At 35.4% G+C, this 18,352-nt stretch overlaps 1 protein-coding gene across 1 annotated transcript in view; it reads left to right on the forward strand.

Moving 5' to 3' along the window:
* The first annotated feature begins 6,065 nt into the window (after nt 1–6,065).
* Nucleotides 6,066–18,352, forward strand: part of CD226 (CD226 molecule) — a 29,908-nt gene continuing 17,621 nt past the window's right edge. Inside the window, 5 exon segments of the mRNA XM_041399215.1 lie at nt 6,066–6,165; nt 10,033–10,067; nt 10,070–10,206; nt 10,208–10,244; nt 10,246–10,313. Coding sequence (XP_041255149.1) covers nt 6,066–6,165; nt 10,033–10,067; nt 10,070–10,206; nt 10,208–10,244; nt 10,246–10,313 — 377 coding nt within the window.

Below are 18,352 nucleotides of genomic sequence, written 5' to 3' on the forward strand. Positions count from 1 at the left end.
ATGTGGATGACAGCCCACTGTGTGCATGAAGAGCCTTCTCCCATAAGATATTTAGGAATTAACTGCCTGCTAAGTCAAGATCTCTGGTTATTTCTGATCAAACTAAATGCAGAAAACCAGCTCTTTAAAACTATCCTAGTAAGGTTTACCTCAGATAATCTGTTGAAATTCCTGTCTGTCTAATGCATCAGATTATTCTGGTAAGCCTTTGAACACTCGCACATCATAAATTCAGATCACTACCTTTTAAAAAAATCTCTTTCACTTTAACAAAAAAATAACAAAAAATCCACTAAAAACAGAATGTTGAAATTGTACAAAAAAGAAATATCTGCAATTTTTCCACTTTGAGTGATTCAAAATCACAGAATCACAGAATCATTTAGGCTGGAGAATATCTCCAAATCATCAAGTGCAACCTCTGACCACCACCCCATCAATTAGACCACAACAAGCAAGTGCCACGTCCAGCCAGTTCTTGAACACTTCCAGAGATGTTGACTCCACCACTTCCTTGGGCAGTCTGTTCCAATGCTTAACAAGATTTTGCAAGAAGAAATTCTTCGTGATATCCAACCTGAACCTCCCCTGGTGCAGTTTGAGGCCATGTCCTCTCATCTTGTCACCTGTTACCTGGGAGAAGGGGCCGCCCCCCACCTGGCTACATCCTCCTTTCAGGCAGTTGTAGGGAGTGATAAGGTCTCCCCTGAGCCTCCTTTTTTCCAGGCTAAACACCCCAGCTCCCTCAACCTCTCCTTGTTTGGTTTAGTCTCTAGAAGTCCCGTGCTGTATTTAAACTGGCAGGAGCTTCGCCCATGATTTTGACTAAGGGGAGTTCAATTCAACCATCAAAATAAGAACATAATATTCGTCTGATGGCACCAACAATATGTTAGGATAGTTATGTTGGGATAGTTGAGGAGCATTTTTTGAACAGATATGCTACTTCACAGGCATTTTATGACTCCTATGGATCATAGATGTAATTTTTAAAAAATGTGTTCCAGATCAGTGCCTCTTGTTGTGAACATGCCAGTGAAACAAAAGATCTATGCAGTTACAGTAATTCAGCTTTAAAGTTAAATCTGCCTAAAATAACTTTTACTTATTTTTCAAGGGGTGCTCTGTAGCCCTGTAGACATAATTAAACTTTCACCTTCTTAGAAATCGGTGAACAAAATTACAGGCTAAATTTTGGAAAATCAAGAAAAATCTCTGATATTCCTTCTCAAAACTGAAGACACTAATTGAGAATATGACTCATCACAGCTTTATGTCAGTATAAATATCATTGATTTCTTTGGAACTACATTAGCATGAAACAGATGTAGTGTGTTGCAGTGGATAAGACAGGAGTTTATGGCACAAGGAGTTTATGGCACAATTATGCTACTTCTACTAAAACAAATGATTGCAGCAGATATTCCTTGGCTCCGTTTATTCACAGTTGACTGTGATACCTTTCTTGTAAAAGCTCTGCTGTTTTGTTTGGCTTTGTCTAAACAAATGAAGTTCTGCAAAGCAACAATATGCATAAGAAATATCTGTTCTGAATCTTAGTAGGAAAGAGAATTTTACTTGAGGAATTCTATTTAGCAGTGTTTTGGGGGTGGAAAGGTAAAGAAAAGCCCAAACTAATGCCAAAAATATCCAGTTTCATTCATAACAATAGAACAGAAGTTTATTTCTTCTTTAGATTTTGGTTACTTTTTCATTTCATTGTATATGAAAAGATTTGGTAGGATATAGTTGTTTTTGCATACTTTCTGTGTCATTCTTAAACCCTTTCCAAGGTTTAGACTGGGCAGCATTTAGTTCATGATTCATTCAAAAGTTTGCTAGCAAATGGTTTTTGGTTTTCTGTTTTGAATATCTCCAAGCAGGACAGTTTTAAGAGAAGAGTTCACTTGTTTGTTCTGAAGAATGCCTTTTTACAAGGTGCAGTTTGAGTGATTGGGTTTGTACCTTTTCCAACATTTAAAGCCAGTAAACTGTTCCAAGATCAAAAAGTGGAAAAGAAAGAAGTGGCCATGCATTCTGACAGGGCATTTGTGTGGAAACCAGGATATTTGTGCTTGGCATTTGGTGTCTGGGGTGGTCTTATTTGCTTTTAGTTTTCTCTGTGTGTGTGGGTTTTTTGTGTGTAGAGGGGAGATTTTAGAATTGTCTGCTTGAGTTGATCTTGGAGGGGAGATGAGCACTATCAGAAAATTAATAACTGTCACTTTGCTGTTTACCAAGCTTTTTCCCAATAAAGGGCTTAAGAAAAAGAAGATGCATGAGATAACTTTGCTACAAAGGTAACTTGTCAGGTCCTGGATGCATCAACAAAAAAGGGTTAAATATGCCATATAGGAAAGATGCATTGTTTGCTCTCTTTAACTTTCTGGCTTGATTTTGAAGGCCATTTAAAAACTCCTAAGCTTCTTTGCCTTATAAAAGTTTGAGGTCTTTCTTGGAGAAATTTCTGAGCTGAAAACATCCTATAATTAAGGATAGCCTCAACCTTAAGTGAACTGCCTCTGCAGGAAGTTTTCACATTCAGGCTGTGTTTGAGGACATTGTTTAGGAAACAGATCTGTAAGCCTCTGCCAGAAAGAGAGAAAAAATCCAGCAACACTCATTTCCTTAAACAGACTTTTAACAGGGTTTTTTAGCAGTGTGATGGGCATAGAAAGAAGAGTTGAACTAGGAAAAGAATAATTCAGGAAAAATAATAGGTGTACTCTGAAACAGAAATTTCCATTTCCTGCAACAAAACCAGATCTTTGTGAGAACCTTGAAGCCTTTCTGCTTTGATTTTTCTTTCATTAAAATAAAACTTTCATGTCTCTGCAAAAAAACATCACTTTTTGCAAACTAATAAAATGAGAGATTTCAGCAGGAATACAAAAATTCAAGTTAAAGAAATAAACATAGTCAACTACGGAGAATTAGTACATTAAGCACTTTGAACCCAAATGTACTTTACTTTCTTTTGTGAATTAGGTTTTTTCATGTTTTTCAACTGTTTTCTTTCATGTTATTACTGGATATAAATGCTTAGACTACTTGACAATATATTTTGAATACAAATCCAGTACTATCTCCCTATTACAAAAATAGAAGAATTCATAAAATATTTCTAAGGAAATTTCTGATACCTTATTGACCTAATCAGTAGCAAACATTCACAGCCAAGATCACTGAACAGAAAAGGCTTAGATTGATGAAAAAAGTGTTGTGATAATTTTTAATATTAAGCAGTCATGTAAATAAAAATTAAACAAAATAAATTAAGTGGATAATTTATTTGGTTGATTTGTTGGGATTTTTTCTCCCTTTTTTAAGTAGGTTAACTTGGTTTTGTTAATTGTCTTCACAAGTATCTTCACTTTTCCCCCTTATTTTCACTTTTGTTTTATATAAGTGCAGAGGAATAATCTGAATGGCTGCTTTAAGGGTTTTGCCGTCACACTCAGAGACATGAACTTCACTCAAGTTTGACAAGTCCTCATAGACAGACACTCCAGCCATGAACACATCAAAGGAATGTTCCTTACACATTGAATTTGAAAATTCCATGAACTTTCTGATCTCCTACCAACACACCTTTCACTCTAGAATCAGTAGCAGTAGTGCTTTGTGGTGCTCAAAAATTGCTCAGCAATGGTGTTTCTTCCTCTGCTCAAATCAGAGGTTTATACCATTGGTACATCTCACCATTAGCCATCTGCTATTAAATGTATCTTTTACAGGTTCAGATGATGCCCATTACACACATATAATCTCCCTGAGAAAGCTGTGAAAATGCTCTTCTCTTAGTGCCCTCTAACCTTGACATCACAATGCCATAGCTTAAACCCCATCTGGGAGCCCATCCCCACACAGCCGCTTGTTCATTCCCCAGCCAGTTGGATCAGGGAGAGAATTGGAAGGGCAGAAAAGCTAGAAAACTTGTGGATTGAGATAAGAGAGTTAAACAGGAAAAGCAACAGCTGTGTAAGCGAGCAAAGGAAACCACAGAGTCCATTCCCCACTTCCCACAGCAGCCACGTTCAGCCACATCCAGGTGCATTGGGTCTGGCTTAGATGAAAGCAGTTTTTCCATAGCAACCTCACAGTGCTCTGAGGGACTGATGGTGTCTCCACCCACCAAACCACACCCTCTGGATAGATCTCTGGGCATACTTGGAACTGTAAATTACACTGCTGAGGCAGGAGCTCGAGATGACGTAAAGGTGCTGCTATCGTCTGAGTGCTGCCTCAGACCTAGGGGAAGGTGCACTGTGAGAATTTGCACCTGAATTGCTCACCTCTCTTGTACACTTTTGCTATTAATATTGTTACTGCTATTCTTTGTTTTCTTATCTCATTGCTGGTTCCAGTAAACTGCTCTTATCTCAACCCGTGATCTTTACCTCTTGTGCCTCCAATTCTCTCCAGCCCTATGCAGGGGAGAGAGGGATGAGAACATGAAATTGGAGAATACATTCCTAAACCACAACACTGACACATTGAGGTATTCAGTGTTATGTTAGGATGAATAGCCAAAAATATATGTCATATATGCAAAAATGCAGAAGCATTAACACTTATTTAAGATTCCTGAATTCATACCTTCTTGCAAATGTTTGGGGTTTTTTTTTGTTTGTTTGGGTTTTTTGGGGTTTTTTTTCCTTTGTTGTTGTGGGTTTTTTTTTTTTTTTTGGTTGAAACATATTTCATAAAACTATGATTTATATAACATTACCTCTTGCAGCCCAGTGTGTTTAGGAATAAAAAAAATTATTGAGAAGTTGAGCAGGTAGATTCTATTTTCTTTACTTTTCTACATTTAGAAAAGTCTTTGAGATTCAATTTTTTCCCTCTCTGGATCATCTTTATCAAGATATCCCCAAAAAGTGACCATAATTAATTTACAAATATTTTCTTTCTCTTTGTAGGAATGTTTAATGACCATTTAACTTATCCTTTGAGATAAAAAAATACATACAGAAGAATCCTATCCTTTATGTTACTGAATAAGACATGCCTATAGATTAATCCAGTTTGGGGTGCTTGATTGTTCAATTAAATTAGATGCAGAATAGGAAAAAGCAAATTGAATTATTGTGCCTTTACCCATCTGTACCACTCAGCCATCCCACTTAAAGGAGCAGAGAATCATGCATGGAAAAAGAAGCATTTTTCTTGATGGTGGACCCTTATCCATAGAGAAAAAGGGACATCCCTTGTCACTGAATTTTTGCTCTGGATTAGTTAACCTGGCTTCTACAGGGTCAGAGCTAAACTACAGGGGTTCTCGCAGCAGCTGTGAAATTGCTAAATCCTCCCTCCTCCCAGCCCACTTGCTTCATTACCTTCACTGAAAATCATTGCAACTAATGAGCCTTTTTGTCCTGGCCATTTTCCAGTTGGTCATATTTGCTGGTAAAGAGGTGGTAGCTGGGATGGTTCCCCTTCTGGCTGTCTCTTGCTTCGCTGCCCCACTCAAGGCCTTCCTTTCTGGTGGTAACAGCCTTCTGCAAGAATACTTGCCACTCTTTCTGCAGTATTGCTACAGGCCTATCTGTTAAATCTTAAATACTAATGAATCATTAAAAAGGGTATTAACATATTTGCTGGCCCTTTATGTGTGCCTTATTCTTCAGAGTTTTACAGCAATTTCTATTAAAAACCTCATTACAGAGATTATTGTGACATGCTTTGAAACAGCAACATTCATTACATATTATCTATGTATTGGAATTTGGGAAATTAATGCACCAGGAAATGAAATGACTCACCCAGGGTCTCTGAAGATGTATGTTCAACTCATGATTAAAATCCAAGCTTTAGATCTGCTTTGTGTTTGCTGCACAATCTTTTTTGCTGTTTCTCTTTTTTTCTTTAAACCACATCAGTTTTTCATTTAGATGGAAAATTCCATTGTGCTGCTTTTGTTGTAAAAAAATTACTGGCATTTAGCCAATTATTTTAGTTAAATGTGGCTTGTCTGTGGGCATTCCCTCCCTCTACTTGGGGGTTCAAAGCATGGAGAGAAATGGGATAACTGGGAAAGAAGAGCCAGGCTGTGGGGAAGGATGGGCAGAGAAATGGAGAGGCAGAGACCAAAGAACTGCTCAGGTGATGGAGTGACTGTGAGATGTGCTGCTGCTGTTGTGAGTCTTGCATCCACAAATGGTCAGTGTGACATGGATTTTCCAGTCTTTCAGTTTGGGTGGGGTAGGGAGAAAAGAGGGTTAGAGGTAAGGGAGGAATGAAGAGAGGCTGTGAGGCAGCTGCACCTTGGGTTTTTCCATCCATTACCTGCTCTGGTGTGTCCACTGCCCAGGTGGGTAGTGTGGAGATGGTAGATATTTATTTTCACAGGCTACATCTTCTGTAAAAATACGATGCTTTATGTGTCTGCTTCCAAACTGTATGAGTGGAATCAACTCTCACAGTGCCTACAGCTTTCTGATTTGTGTCTTGCAGACGTGTTGCCCTTGTCTCTCCAGGGGACTTGTACTGGTGTCCAGAGGGGACTTCAATTGCAGCCTTTAGGGGGGAGACCCAGCAATGCCCTGGCTACAGGGTATTTTTTTAGCAGGTATGATGAGGGATCCTGTCCTTGGGCCCAGCTGCCCAAGAATTCTTGACATTTTCAGTAATTTTGTCTGTTGTAGAGCAAATAAATGTCCTTAGACATCAACATATCATCAATACTTAGTCATCATAAGGAGTTAGAAATTTATTTCTTAACTTCTGTTTTCCTTTCAATGCCAGATGGAGAGAAATGAACAAGAAATTCAGAGCAATAAAATTGCAATTTTCTACACAGACAGATAAGCGAAGAATAATTTTCATTTAAGGGAATATGTCTTCATTTTGGAGATGTCCTGAATGTATCTTAGCTTTGGTTTGAGAAAACAGATGTGTGAAAAAATTCATTTGTAATAATAATCGTAAAGAAATTAACATATGCTTATATTTTTCATTCCACTTTAGATTTTGTGGAACACCACTCATCTGTAAAGTACTATATGCGCATGTATTATTGCATAAAGAATAATATTCAGGTTAGAGATGTACTTTCTTTTTTATTTTTTTTTTTTTTGCCTCTTCTGCATCTGCAGTGTGAGAACTGCTAGCCAGAAGGTGAAAATTTAAAGATGGAATCCATATAGTTCCAGTGCAGCAGATTTAAAGGCTGTAATGCCACAGAGCATCCAGGAATCTGACCAATTTATCTCATAAATCCTTTCAAATTCAAAATCTGCAGTATAGTATCTGAAACTTCCAGTTTCCTGCTTTTCTTATCAGTAATGCTTCTGTGTTTCCTGAGACAAGCTAAATATAAGTTAATCTTTTGATCTGTTTGAAAAGATAACTTTGTCATGCAAATAAGACTCGGTCTCCAGTTCAATTCTCTTCCATTTAGATTTTTATGCTGAGCATCAGAGGGACCACTGACTATCTAGGTGTACTTTGTGAATCCAGATTTTGGATTGTCCATGACAATTTCAATTGCTTAATTAAAATGTAAGTAAGTAATACTCTTAGGAAACAGAAAGCTACTCAAAAAAATTGTGTCCTCTCCAAGACAGGACAGGACAGGTCCAAGACAAGAATTCTTATGTTCAAGACTTTCTTAATCCTCAAACCTGCACTTCTGTGAAGTTCCAGTACTTGAGGAAATTCCCAAAATACTGAAGTAACTGCAATAAAAACAATACACAAATGAAGAAACAAAGTCAGTAACAATTTTAATGAGGGGGTGGTTGTGTTAAAAATAATTTGGAAAATTAAGCTCAGGCTTTTAATAAAATATTTTGCATAAAATATTTTTCTGTACTTAAACAATTTTTTTTATTTGTAACATATCTGGTGAATCTGTGAGTGTGGTGAGGCACAGGAGTAGTTCTCCCTGAAAAGTTGTGGATGTCCCATCCCTGTAAACGTTCAAAGACAGGTTGGATGGGGCTCTGAGCAACCTGGTCTATTGGAAGGTGTTCCCGCCCATGGCAAGTGGGTCGGAACTAGATGGTCTTTAAGGTCCCTTCCAGCCCAAACCATTGTATGATTCTGTGATTCTATGGTTCTATTAATTCAAAGTATACCACTTCCTCATAAAACAAAACCCTGTTTAGAGGAATACAGTATCTGCAACAATTTAATTTACCTGCAACAGTGAACATGATTTCCCACACAGGGGAAAATAGAAAATCACTAGAAAAAGCAAATAAAATCACAAGGAAAGAAAAAGGAAAAAAAAAGTCAAGGTTTATTGACATCTCACACTGAAACTCAGATTTCTTCTTCCTCCCAGGGTTGCTCTCTGTAAGAAGAAAATTTTTAAAATACTTGAAATTTCTGTGAAAATTTTTTCAGATAACAGGAAGACAAGAATTATGTCAGCTTAAGAGATTAAGAAGAGTATAAGTTTTTTTTCTAAATTTTGACAAGACGACACATTACTAATAATATAAGTATAATTACTAATTTATATAAGTATATTAACTTTTATTTATTTCTAAAAATAAGTAAATTCGGGTAGTACAGTTTTTTGAGTTAAAAAGTTGTATAGAGTAGAATTTTCTTGTTCATCATTTGGTGGATTCTCTTTGTTGGTAAGGTGAAGTAGAAATAAGTGCCCTGTAAGAATGTGAAATTACAGTGGCAAAAGGGAGTAATTGGAAAAATTGAAAATCATAGAGTCATTTATGTTGGAAAAGAACTGTATGTTGTATCATCCTAAAAGATGCCTAGTGTTATATAGATACATATATTCACATTCTGATTCCAGTCAGATTGTTGCATTGTGGAAGATGTTTTGAGCAGCTGTGGTGACGAGTCCTTCTCTAGCTTGTGTAGGCTATTATTCACCTGAAATATTAACTTCTGTTGTCAGCTTTTGTTCAAATTACACTTATTTATTCATTAGAGAATTTTAATGGGTTGATTCAAGCTTACTTTTGACTTCAAATTAGTCATATTGTTCCAATTTCAAGCAGCTCCATAAAAATGTGGTTTGCCAAAGTGCAAAAATACTTGCAGCTGTCCCAGGAAAAATCCATTAAAAATGTAAGAGTGAGGCTTGTTTTGACAAATTTCAACATGAGTCATGAATACTAAGGATTCTTACACCTTTGAACATGAATTTTCAAGCTGCATAATTTTGATCCCAAAATAATACCTCATGACATATTATCACAAATAAATCCTCAGACCTCAAGATGTTACTTTTTATAACTAGTCACCGACTTATGACCTATAGAAACTGTCTTATCTTCTCTTTAGATGTTTTTAATCCCTGAATAATAGATAAAGGTTGAACTGTGGTGTCTGAAAAAAACCAGTTCATTTTGGATACATAGCATGGAAAAATTCTGGTTTTTTTCGGTGATAAGCCCTGAAGACCCCTGCTTCATCAGTTATTATAGTATCCAAGCATATTGCAATATATTTATTGGTAATGAAAACTTTATTCTGAGATTGAATTTGGTGGAAATTTAGACAACTTCTGATGCAACTGCACTGCATCAGAACTCCATCTTGGTGTTTCTCAGAATGTGAAAGTAAAAAGCACATGGTGTTTTTCATATTCCAAAAGTGAAAATATCCTGTTAGGGGGGCACTAGATGTACAGAGGTTGAATAAAATCATGTCACACTGTAGTCACTGGTTCCATGTTCTTTGAAAGGGACTACACAGTTCTTTTTATTATTGGCTTGCAGCTTTGTGGAAATAAGGTTGCTTTCTTATTCTTAGTTAGAATCTTTTGGTTTTTTATCATATTCACAATAGATATAATCAAAATTCACTAGTGGGGCTTGGATAAATTTTAACACTTCAGCGACATTCACAAATTAAAAGTAATAATAATTTGTAGGTTTTGGGGTTTTTTCCAGCAAACTTTTTTTTTTGCAGTGCTTTGCTTGTAGTGCTACCAAAATTTTTTCTGAGTTTCTCTATGAATTTAATTTTCAGTTATGTTAATACTGAAACTGAATTTCTGTGTGTGCTTTAGCCAACATGGAAGCATAGTTTGCAGATTCATCTGCTAAGCTTCTGAGAAAGTGAAAATGCAGTGCATATATCCAAAAAAAAAGCCGTGATAATCCAGACATCCCGGATGAAACTTAATGTAACTCTTAGGGAAAACACAGCTGTCTTGAATCCAATCTATGGCATACATACCAAAGACAAATACAATAGAAGAATTTATTTTGAAAATAATGCTCTTCATCGAGAGCACTTTGGAAGATCATGGTCTTTACTATAACCAACATTTTCTCCATTGTAACTAATCCAGAAGAAATTTTGAAAAAGGTAATAGAAATAACTCAGGTTATAAAAGATCTTATTTTTTAAAAATTTCAGATATATTCAAGACAGAAATCTATGCCAATTCAGGGAGCATCTGGTATTGCAACTTTTTCTTTAAAAGATTTTTTTTTTTAAAATGGAAAAGGGAAGAAGGAGAGAAAAAGATCTAACTATTCCCATGTACTTTCTGTGTACAGAAAGTGTACTTTCCAAAAACCCTGTAATTACCTGAGCGCTCATCCCATTTGGTTTCCATTTCAGTCCCATGACTAAGAGGAGAAAGAACTCTTTTCTAGTAATTTTCCATGCATGCCTAACCAACATGGGTCAACTGAAAACTGAAAACTTAGAACAATCATGTACATATGGCAGAATAGCATTCAAAAATAAGAAATTGGTCTTCTTGTTTTGTTGATTTCTTAGTCACAATGTAGAAAAATCATACTCCTCTTTCCCATTCCCCTGAGTGAAAATAGATGCTGTTCAACATTTGATTATATTTCCCAGCTAGGAAATAAAAGATCAAAAGGAAATTTCAGTTCCTAGCATTTGAAAGATGGGAAAACAGATGTCTTATTTGGTTCAATCCCACCTGACTTCTGGCAGTGCAAAGCCCTTATACAAAATGGGTCCGTTTTCTATATAATTCTGGAAGTTAGATGCAGTAGAGATCTGGAAGTTCTTGTAGTCCTTTTTCTGGCCAAGGCAGCAGTGATACCAGCGGTTTGTTCCTGGATGTCTCTGCTAGAGTTAATCTGAAATGATGCAAGAAACAAGGCAGTCACCTTCATGTGCAATGATCCTCTTCTGTCCAGCACCTCTGCTAGGCAATCACCTTACAGATTTGAGTACCCTGTAAACCACAAAAAAAGTGGATTTATACCAGAGGTAAGTTTTTTGGAAATGATTCTATAGCATTCAGTGTTCTCAGTGCGTGGGATTTCTCTTTGGTTTGAGCACACTAAAAATGAAACCTTAATCAACAGAAGACCCTTCATGTTTCAAGTATGTATATTTAAAATCAACTACAAAGGTAGACAATAATTTTGAATATAAATGAATTCTTTTACATTTAAAGAATCAAGATTTATGAGTACAATCTTGTTCAGCTCCTGGTAGATATGTATAAACATGATCTGATCTGAGGAAAAAATGAAGTGTATTGCCAGCAAAGATAAATATTACAGCTTTAATCTACACTGCAAATTAAATATGTTATTAAAACCAGACTCTAGTGAATGTATTTATTTATGAAGTAGTCATAGTAGAACAGTTTTCAGTCAGACTTCATCTTTACCAGCATCTTTGTCAGTACCAAGTATTTTAACTCCTGGATGACATGTTGCTGAGACTAAATAAACAGTAAACTTCACATACATGTAGAGAGAATTTTAGCTGGTTACTGACACCAGATACATAGTTTTTCATGTCTTCCAAACTGTAAAATTAGGACATTGATGTTTATCTTTAAAGTGGTGGGGGTTTGTTTTGTTTTGTTTTGTTTTGTTTTTTTTTTTCCTTTCTGCACCACGATAAGAGTATTGAGAAAGCTGAGTGTTAGTCTCATATTTTACTGAATATGAATCTTGTTGTAAAAGATTCACATAAGACATAATGGGGGTCCTGGTATAGTAAGTGCTTTTTAAGATATCTTTTTTTCATGGAATAAAGAAATCTGGCCAACATACAAGAATGATAATTTTATAGGTAATTAAACTTTTTTTTCCAATTACAGTGTGGTGTTTTTTGTTTGGATTTATAAGTTATTGATTCCCAATAGACATTACTTTTCTAAAAGCGTTAATTTATCTACAGTCCCCCAGACAAATAAACAACTCACTGCAAAATCCATTTCTTCTTCTTCAGCTAATCAACAAATATTTAATAGACTAATTTATTTTTCTGTGATTTGTGTAGTGTCTAATGCTTTGTAATTCATGCTTTTAGTTTTAAATATTGATTGGCTGAGCTAAAGTTGTGAAATGTGTGCCTGTAAAATCATGCAACTTTGTGGACACATATATTCAAAATGAAACTTAAGCTTGCTCTATGAATTGGCATAGTGAAGTTAAGTAGACATTATTACGGTTTTTGTGTCAATCAAAACTGAAGCCTGGTTTATAATTTAAATCATTCCACCAAGGCATTGAAAATTGTTAGGATTTATTTATTTATAATGACCTGTTACTGTTGGACACAGAGACATTCCTGCACCAGCTTAAGCAGGTAACTATGCCATTGAGGAATTTGCAGTGCATGCTTCAATGAAAGCTGACAGCAGACTACAGATGTAGAATATATGATTGGCTTTCAAAATTTCCATTGAAAGGAAATAGCAGAAATAAATAGAAATAATGCCATATGGCATTATGCTCATGATGGAGATTTCTTAACTAGAATAAATGTGAAATGTTCTTCACATGTCAATCATATCTGCTGGCATCTACATAAATTTGAATAAAGTATCCTGGGTTAACTTTTACTATCTTGCAAAACAATGAATGTTTCTGCACTCAATCTGTTCCAAGTTGCTCTAACGCTTCATTCCTGGCAATCAACAGAGGTCATGAGTCTGATGCTGCTTTCCCATGTGCTTTGTATAATTTTTAAAATTTCTAATACAAAGTGTGATGCAATTTAGTGTGATTCTGATCTGCATAGTTTGAATCCTTGAGTGCTGACCCTTAATGAGTAAAGATTTCAAGGAGTATCTAAGGGTTACTGCAGTGTTACTAGATCCAGAAACTCAAGTGGTAGCAAAACTCTGACACTACAAGATCAAGAAGTTAAAAAAGGTTGGGGATCATGGCTTGCTTTTCAAAACAAAAACAGAAAGAGAAGAAAGAAATCAGGTATTTGAAAAACATTAAGCATGTTTTTCTTGGTATTTTGACAATATCTCTATTTTCCTTTAGAGTAAAGGTGTCTTTATAAAAAGAATGTGGGTGATGGTTGCATTCTTTCATGTGTGGTAAAGATGTATTGAATAAATAAGAGACCACAACAGATTTATAATCTGAGGTGTCAAAATAATACTGGAGAAACTCTGTTCAGGACTCTTCTTGTGGCTCAGTCTCTGGTCACAGAACAGCAATTCACCCCACCATGATCTGAGTGGGGTGAACACAATTCTTTTTCAATCAAGGACAAAAGTGAGGAAAAAAAAAATTATGGCTGAGCTGTCATAAGGACCTGAGATCCTAGTATAGGAGTATACAGCTCTCATTACAGAGGTTTTCTCTCGGTGTACTGTCCTCCTTGTTGGTAGATGGAAGACCCTAGAACTGGTGATAAATCACCTCTTAAATAAAAATTTTGATGCAATCATTCTAGTGATAGATATATTATTTTTTTTTACTAGATGTGGTCTTAACTTAGTCCTGGAGATTTATCAGAATATATAATAAAAATCTTATACATATGTTGCTCCTTTTGCCATGAATTTTGGCTGAAGGTTTCCTGTGGCCTTTGTGAAATAGGTGAGAGAGGACTCTTGCAGACTGCACAATGTTAACCATGCTTTCTTTATGCCCAGTGACTGAAGCAGTTACTGAAACAGATTGACAGAAAAGAAATAATATTCAGGATATTAAATCAGAGTCTTCACAGGTTATATAGCTACAGGATATTCTTACATGTAGATGCAGTGCTGAAATCCTGCACCATAACTGCAAAGAACTTGAGAGTTGGTGCTGCCTCTTTTACACATGAATGTATGGGTAAAGAGCACTCTAGTTATCCCACAGGAAGATACTTGCCAGCTGGGTGAATCTGAGACTTCTTTTTTTTTTTTTTCCTCCTTGCAGAGTGAGCATATATCCAACAGTTTTCAGAACTGAGTTCAAGGGACTTTTTTTTTATCCTCAATGTTCCCACATTATATGAGTCACAAATCCTCCTGCACTAAGCAGACAAAACACTTTCAGAGAAAAATTCTTTACATATTTTCTAAGATACACTGATTATATAAGAATAGTCAGTATCTTTATTCCATCATTCTTAATTAACAGTTTAAAAGTGATCTGTAGTTTCTTATGTACAATGCTTAGGCATGTATGTCTGGAAACTGATTTCAAGTTCAGTATAAAATGTAAGGAGCTGAGATTGAAGTCACTATTAATAGAAGAAGCATTACAATTGAAGACATCACACAGGAATTGTTGATCATTGAAGAGATGTTAATTCATGCACTTGCTGACTGGAAGAAAAGGTATTTGAAGCTGCAGGTGTTGAAACTTTAATTTCAAATGGAAGAGTGAGAGAGAGCAGTGCACTGGGGCAGTCCATTGGACAGGGCTTTGTGGAGGTGCATCTTATACTTTTCATCCCAGGTGACCACTCAAAACACATTAAACAACTGCGACATTTCACCAATTGCCAGCCACATACCTAACAGCAGCAAAGCAGCAGCAGGAATTCCTGCAATCCTTCTTTCTTTTGTTTTAAATATTAACTTTTGCAAATAAATGTATACAGAGAAAAGATATATCTGCAGTCTTTGGAACATTAAAAGGAAACATTGAAGGATATTAATTTATAAAATTGTGGACAAAAGTATCGGGAAAATTCCTTTTTTCTTTATATGATGTGCATTGTCTTTTCCTGGTTTGTCTGGTGTTTGATTACCTTTGGCCATTTGAGGTATGGATACATTTATTTACTTCATCATTTAACCTATGGTTAAACCTTTGGTTTAGTCCTTTGGTTCTTTTCTGCTCTGTTAAAGCCATCAGTACAAAAGCTACTCATCTGTGATGGTTTTTTAAAAGTATGAATAAAGTATCAATTTACAGAAAAAGAGTTGAAGGAATTATTCTGGTCGGGAAATTCAGGTTTTGTCATGTCATTTACATATCTGCCTTAAAGTTCTTAGTCTGTTGTTTTTCAGCTTTACTTGACTCCACGGAGCATTATAATGAGGGTGTATAAACAGAAAAGCTAAAACGTCAACAGAAAAATACTGGGTATAAAATATGGTTTCCATTAATATCTGTTCATCTAGAACTTAATAATTCTCAAACCTGAATTGTATTTCTGTCTTGTTCCCAATCTAGCAAAATTAATTAGTGATAATCTACATGTAAAATGTCTTCCAGGTCCTGGGTTCTGCTGAACTTGACGGATATATTTTAAGCTCCCTGTACAGACACTATGCAAAACTTTCTTCCTCTTGCACTCTCATCCCTGTGATTATACATTATGTACCATTACTGCTTGGTTAGAACTTTCTGTTGTCATTGCCCATAATGATGATCTTACCCTTTTCTGTCTTGCCCTTATTGAAAGCATGGAGAATTTCTTTGTTAGCTGCTGTTCAGTGTAATCATTTTCCCATTTCCAGACCACCGTATTAATGCCTCCAACACACCCACAAACTATCCTCTGACTCATGCTGCATTGAGAAGTACTGGTAGCAGTAGGCCCTGAATTGAGAGTTTTAAAGTTTTCATTGAAATGTAATTAGAGTGTTGATTATTTCAAATTTAAGCAGAAATGTCTCAACAATTTGCAAGGAACTTTGTGATGCAGAACTCAATCAGCTAAAATTGGATCAGAAATCTTATAATGGATGATGAGCAAATTTACAATGCAAATTTAACTTAAAATATAAAATATAATAAATATAATTAGAGAGATCATAAACTGATATTGATCTACTATGCACCATGCCTTTGCTACACATCTAGATAAAAAGTTGAAAGTCTTCAGTAGTGAAAAATTATATAATATATAAACTATTTAATTAAAAACTAGCCTTTATGTCAGAACAGTGTTATATGTTTATTAAAAACACATGAAGTTTATAATTAACTGGAATATTTTTGTCCTGTGTTTGTATATTTGCTTTTTCAGAACTGTTAATTTTAACAAGAATTTCTATATATTTGGAAAACTGTTTATTTTCTCAGGAATTTTATTTTAGTTAGGTGTTGAAATAGTGTTAGTTTGACTTTAAATATTCCATGCTATGCTCTGAGTAGAAAGGGAGAAAATTATTTAGATGTAGTGCCTCTTATATCCACAGTGTGAATTCAGAATTGCATAATTTGTTGGGTTTTTTTTTTTGTTGGTTTTGAGGTCCTGAGGGATGGGATCTACCTCTTTTTTTTTTTTTTTTTTTTTTTTTTTTTTTTTTTTTTTTTCCTTATTCTTTTCCTGTTCTTTAATTGGCAATTGTCAGGTGTGGGGTTTTGGTTTTTTCTTTTTTTTTTTTTTAATTTGTGGTGAATTGTTGTTTCTGTCAATCAGTGACAATGAACCATTTTCTCAGGGTATATGTTTTGCTAGGAGCTCAGAATAAGAATAGAAGTTCATTAATAGAGTATTTAAATGCCAGATGTAGCATGAAGTACTCCAAATTTTTAAATAGAGTGATCAACCTCTTCTGTGATAGCAGAGACAGATCTTTTCTATTCTTGGCTAGTGTGATGATATCCATGCCACTCAGCACTTACTTTTATATTAATGCTCTTCTGCCTGCCAAAAGCAGCACGTTGCATAGCTTTTTTTCAAGTCCCTATTCACCTGAAATAACTTGCTTTCTATTTATCTCTGTCTCAATTTAGAATGTGATTCATAGGTCTACAGTGAAAAATTATCAGACTTTTAAAACACATGGAAGCAAGAACTAATCCTGAGGGACCTTCATTCTTTGGCTCTTAGATGCTGAGCTCCCCAGAGCCAGAATTATCTCTGTATCTTACACGGTGTCAGCCACACTGTCAGCACCTAATTAGAAAGCAAGAAGATAGAGACAAGTGAAGATGCCTTTTTCACACTTCTGCTGTGATTATTGACCTTTTAAATGCTGCTTTTCTTACTTTTTATCTTTTATGATGAACTAAAGATTGGATGCCTCTTCACTATAAAACGTTGAAAGGAAAGAAACCAAGACAGCACTGTTGGGACTACAAGAGATATTTCCTCTTCATTTCCTAAGGAAAAGCTTGGATCAAAAGCAGTTATAGAATTGTGGAAAGCTCAGGCTGGAAGAGATGTTCCAAATTCATCTCATCCTTCTCTGCTTTCTGAGGCAGGAGAAGCATATCCTTAATGTGTCTGAGAAATTCCTACGTTGGCAATGCACACATAAAACTCTTGTGAGGGCACACTACAGCACGTAACCAGCCTTACAAGGAGATTTTTTTTCCCATTATATCTAACCTAGATATCTCTTGGTTAATAATGACTTTATTATAAGTTTATTGCTGGATATTGCTCATGCTTTATTTGTGTGAAAACTCTCTTTCTTCCTCACAGAAAAACTAAAACATGGGAATTTCAATTTAAAAGGTCAAGTCAGTATTTGTTGCCTTTTAACTACAGCTTTCTATTGTTATTGTTCTCTGAAAATAAAAGAGAAAGAAAGTGTCATGTTACCAGCCTTAATCCTTCATTTTTTTGCCCAGAGAATTTGTGGATGTCCCATCTCTGGAAATGTTCAATGCCAGAGTAGTGGAGCTCTGCAAATCTTGGTTCAGTGGAATTTGTTTCTGCCCACTGCAGGGGCTTGGAACTAAACCGTTTTTAAAGTCCCTTCCTACCCAAGACATTTATGATTCTATGCTTCTGTGATACCTCTGCACTAAACACACACAGTTCTTTCAGCTTTTCTTCTCTGTTCATGATTCTAAATTTAATCAGTTCTTGTTCTCATCTGAATTTTCTCCCATTTGTGTAAAACCTTTTTTAAATAAGATAAATAGTATGAAATCATTTTCCATTTAAGGTCTTACCACTACTAAAGGAAGCAGAAAAATGCCTCCTTTGTCTTGTGTGTAACTATCTCTTGACATACCTGAGAAAATTTGTCTTTTGGAAACAGAAAACGTGATAACATTTTCAATATTATTTTCCTAGCAGTGAGAGCATCTATATCTTTTTATTCATCTCTGGGGAGGTTTTTTACTTTTTTTTTTCTTTTTCTTTTTCTTCTTTTTAATTCTTAACATTTTGAACATTCAGGTATTTACTAAGAATAATGATGCCATTAGGTACTCTTGGTTACTTTGTTTGCATTGGAATGAGCTATGTTAAGGGAAAAATTGTAACATTCAGT

The sequence above is a fragment of the Onychostruthus taczanowskii genome, unplaced genomic scaffold (genome assembly GCF_017590055.1).
Source record: "Onychostruthus taczanowskii isolate IOZ18803 unplaced genomic scaffold, ASM1759005v1 scaffold16, whole genome shotgun sequence".
NCBI lineage: Eukaryota > Metazoa > Chordata > Aves > Passeriformes > Passeridae > Onychostruthus > Onychostruthus taczanowskii.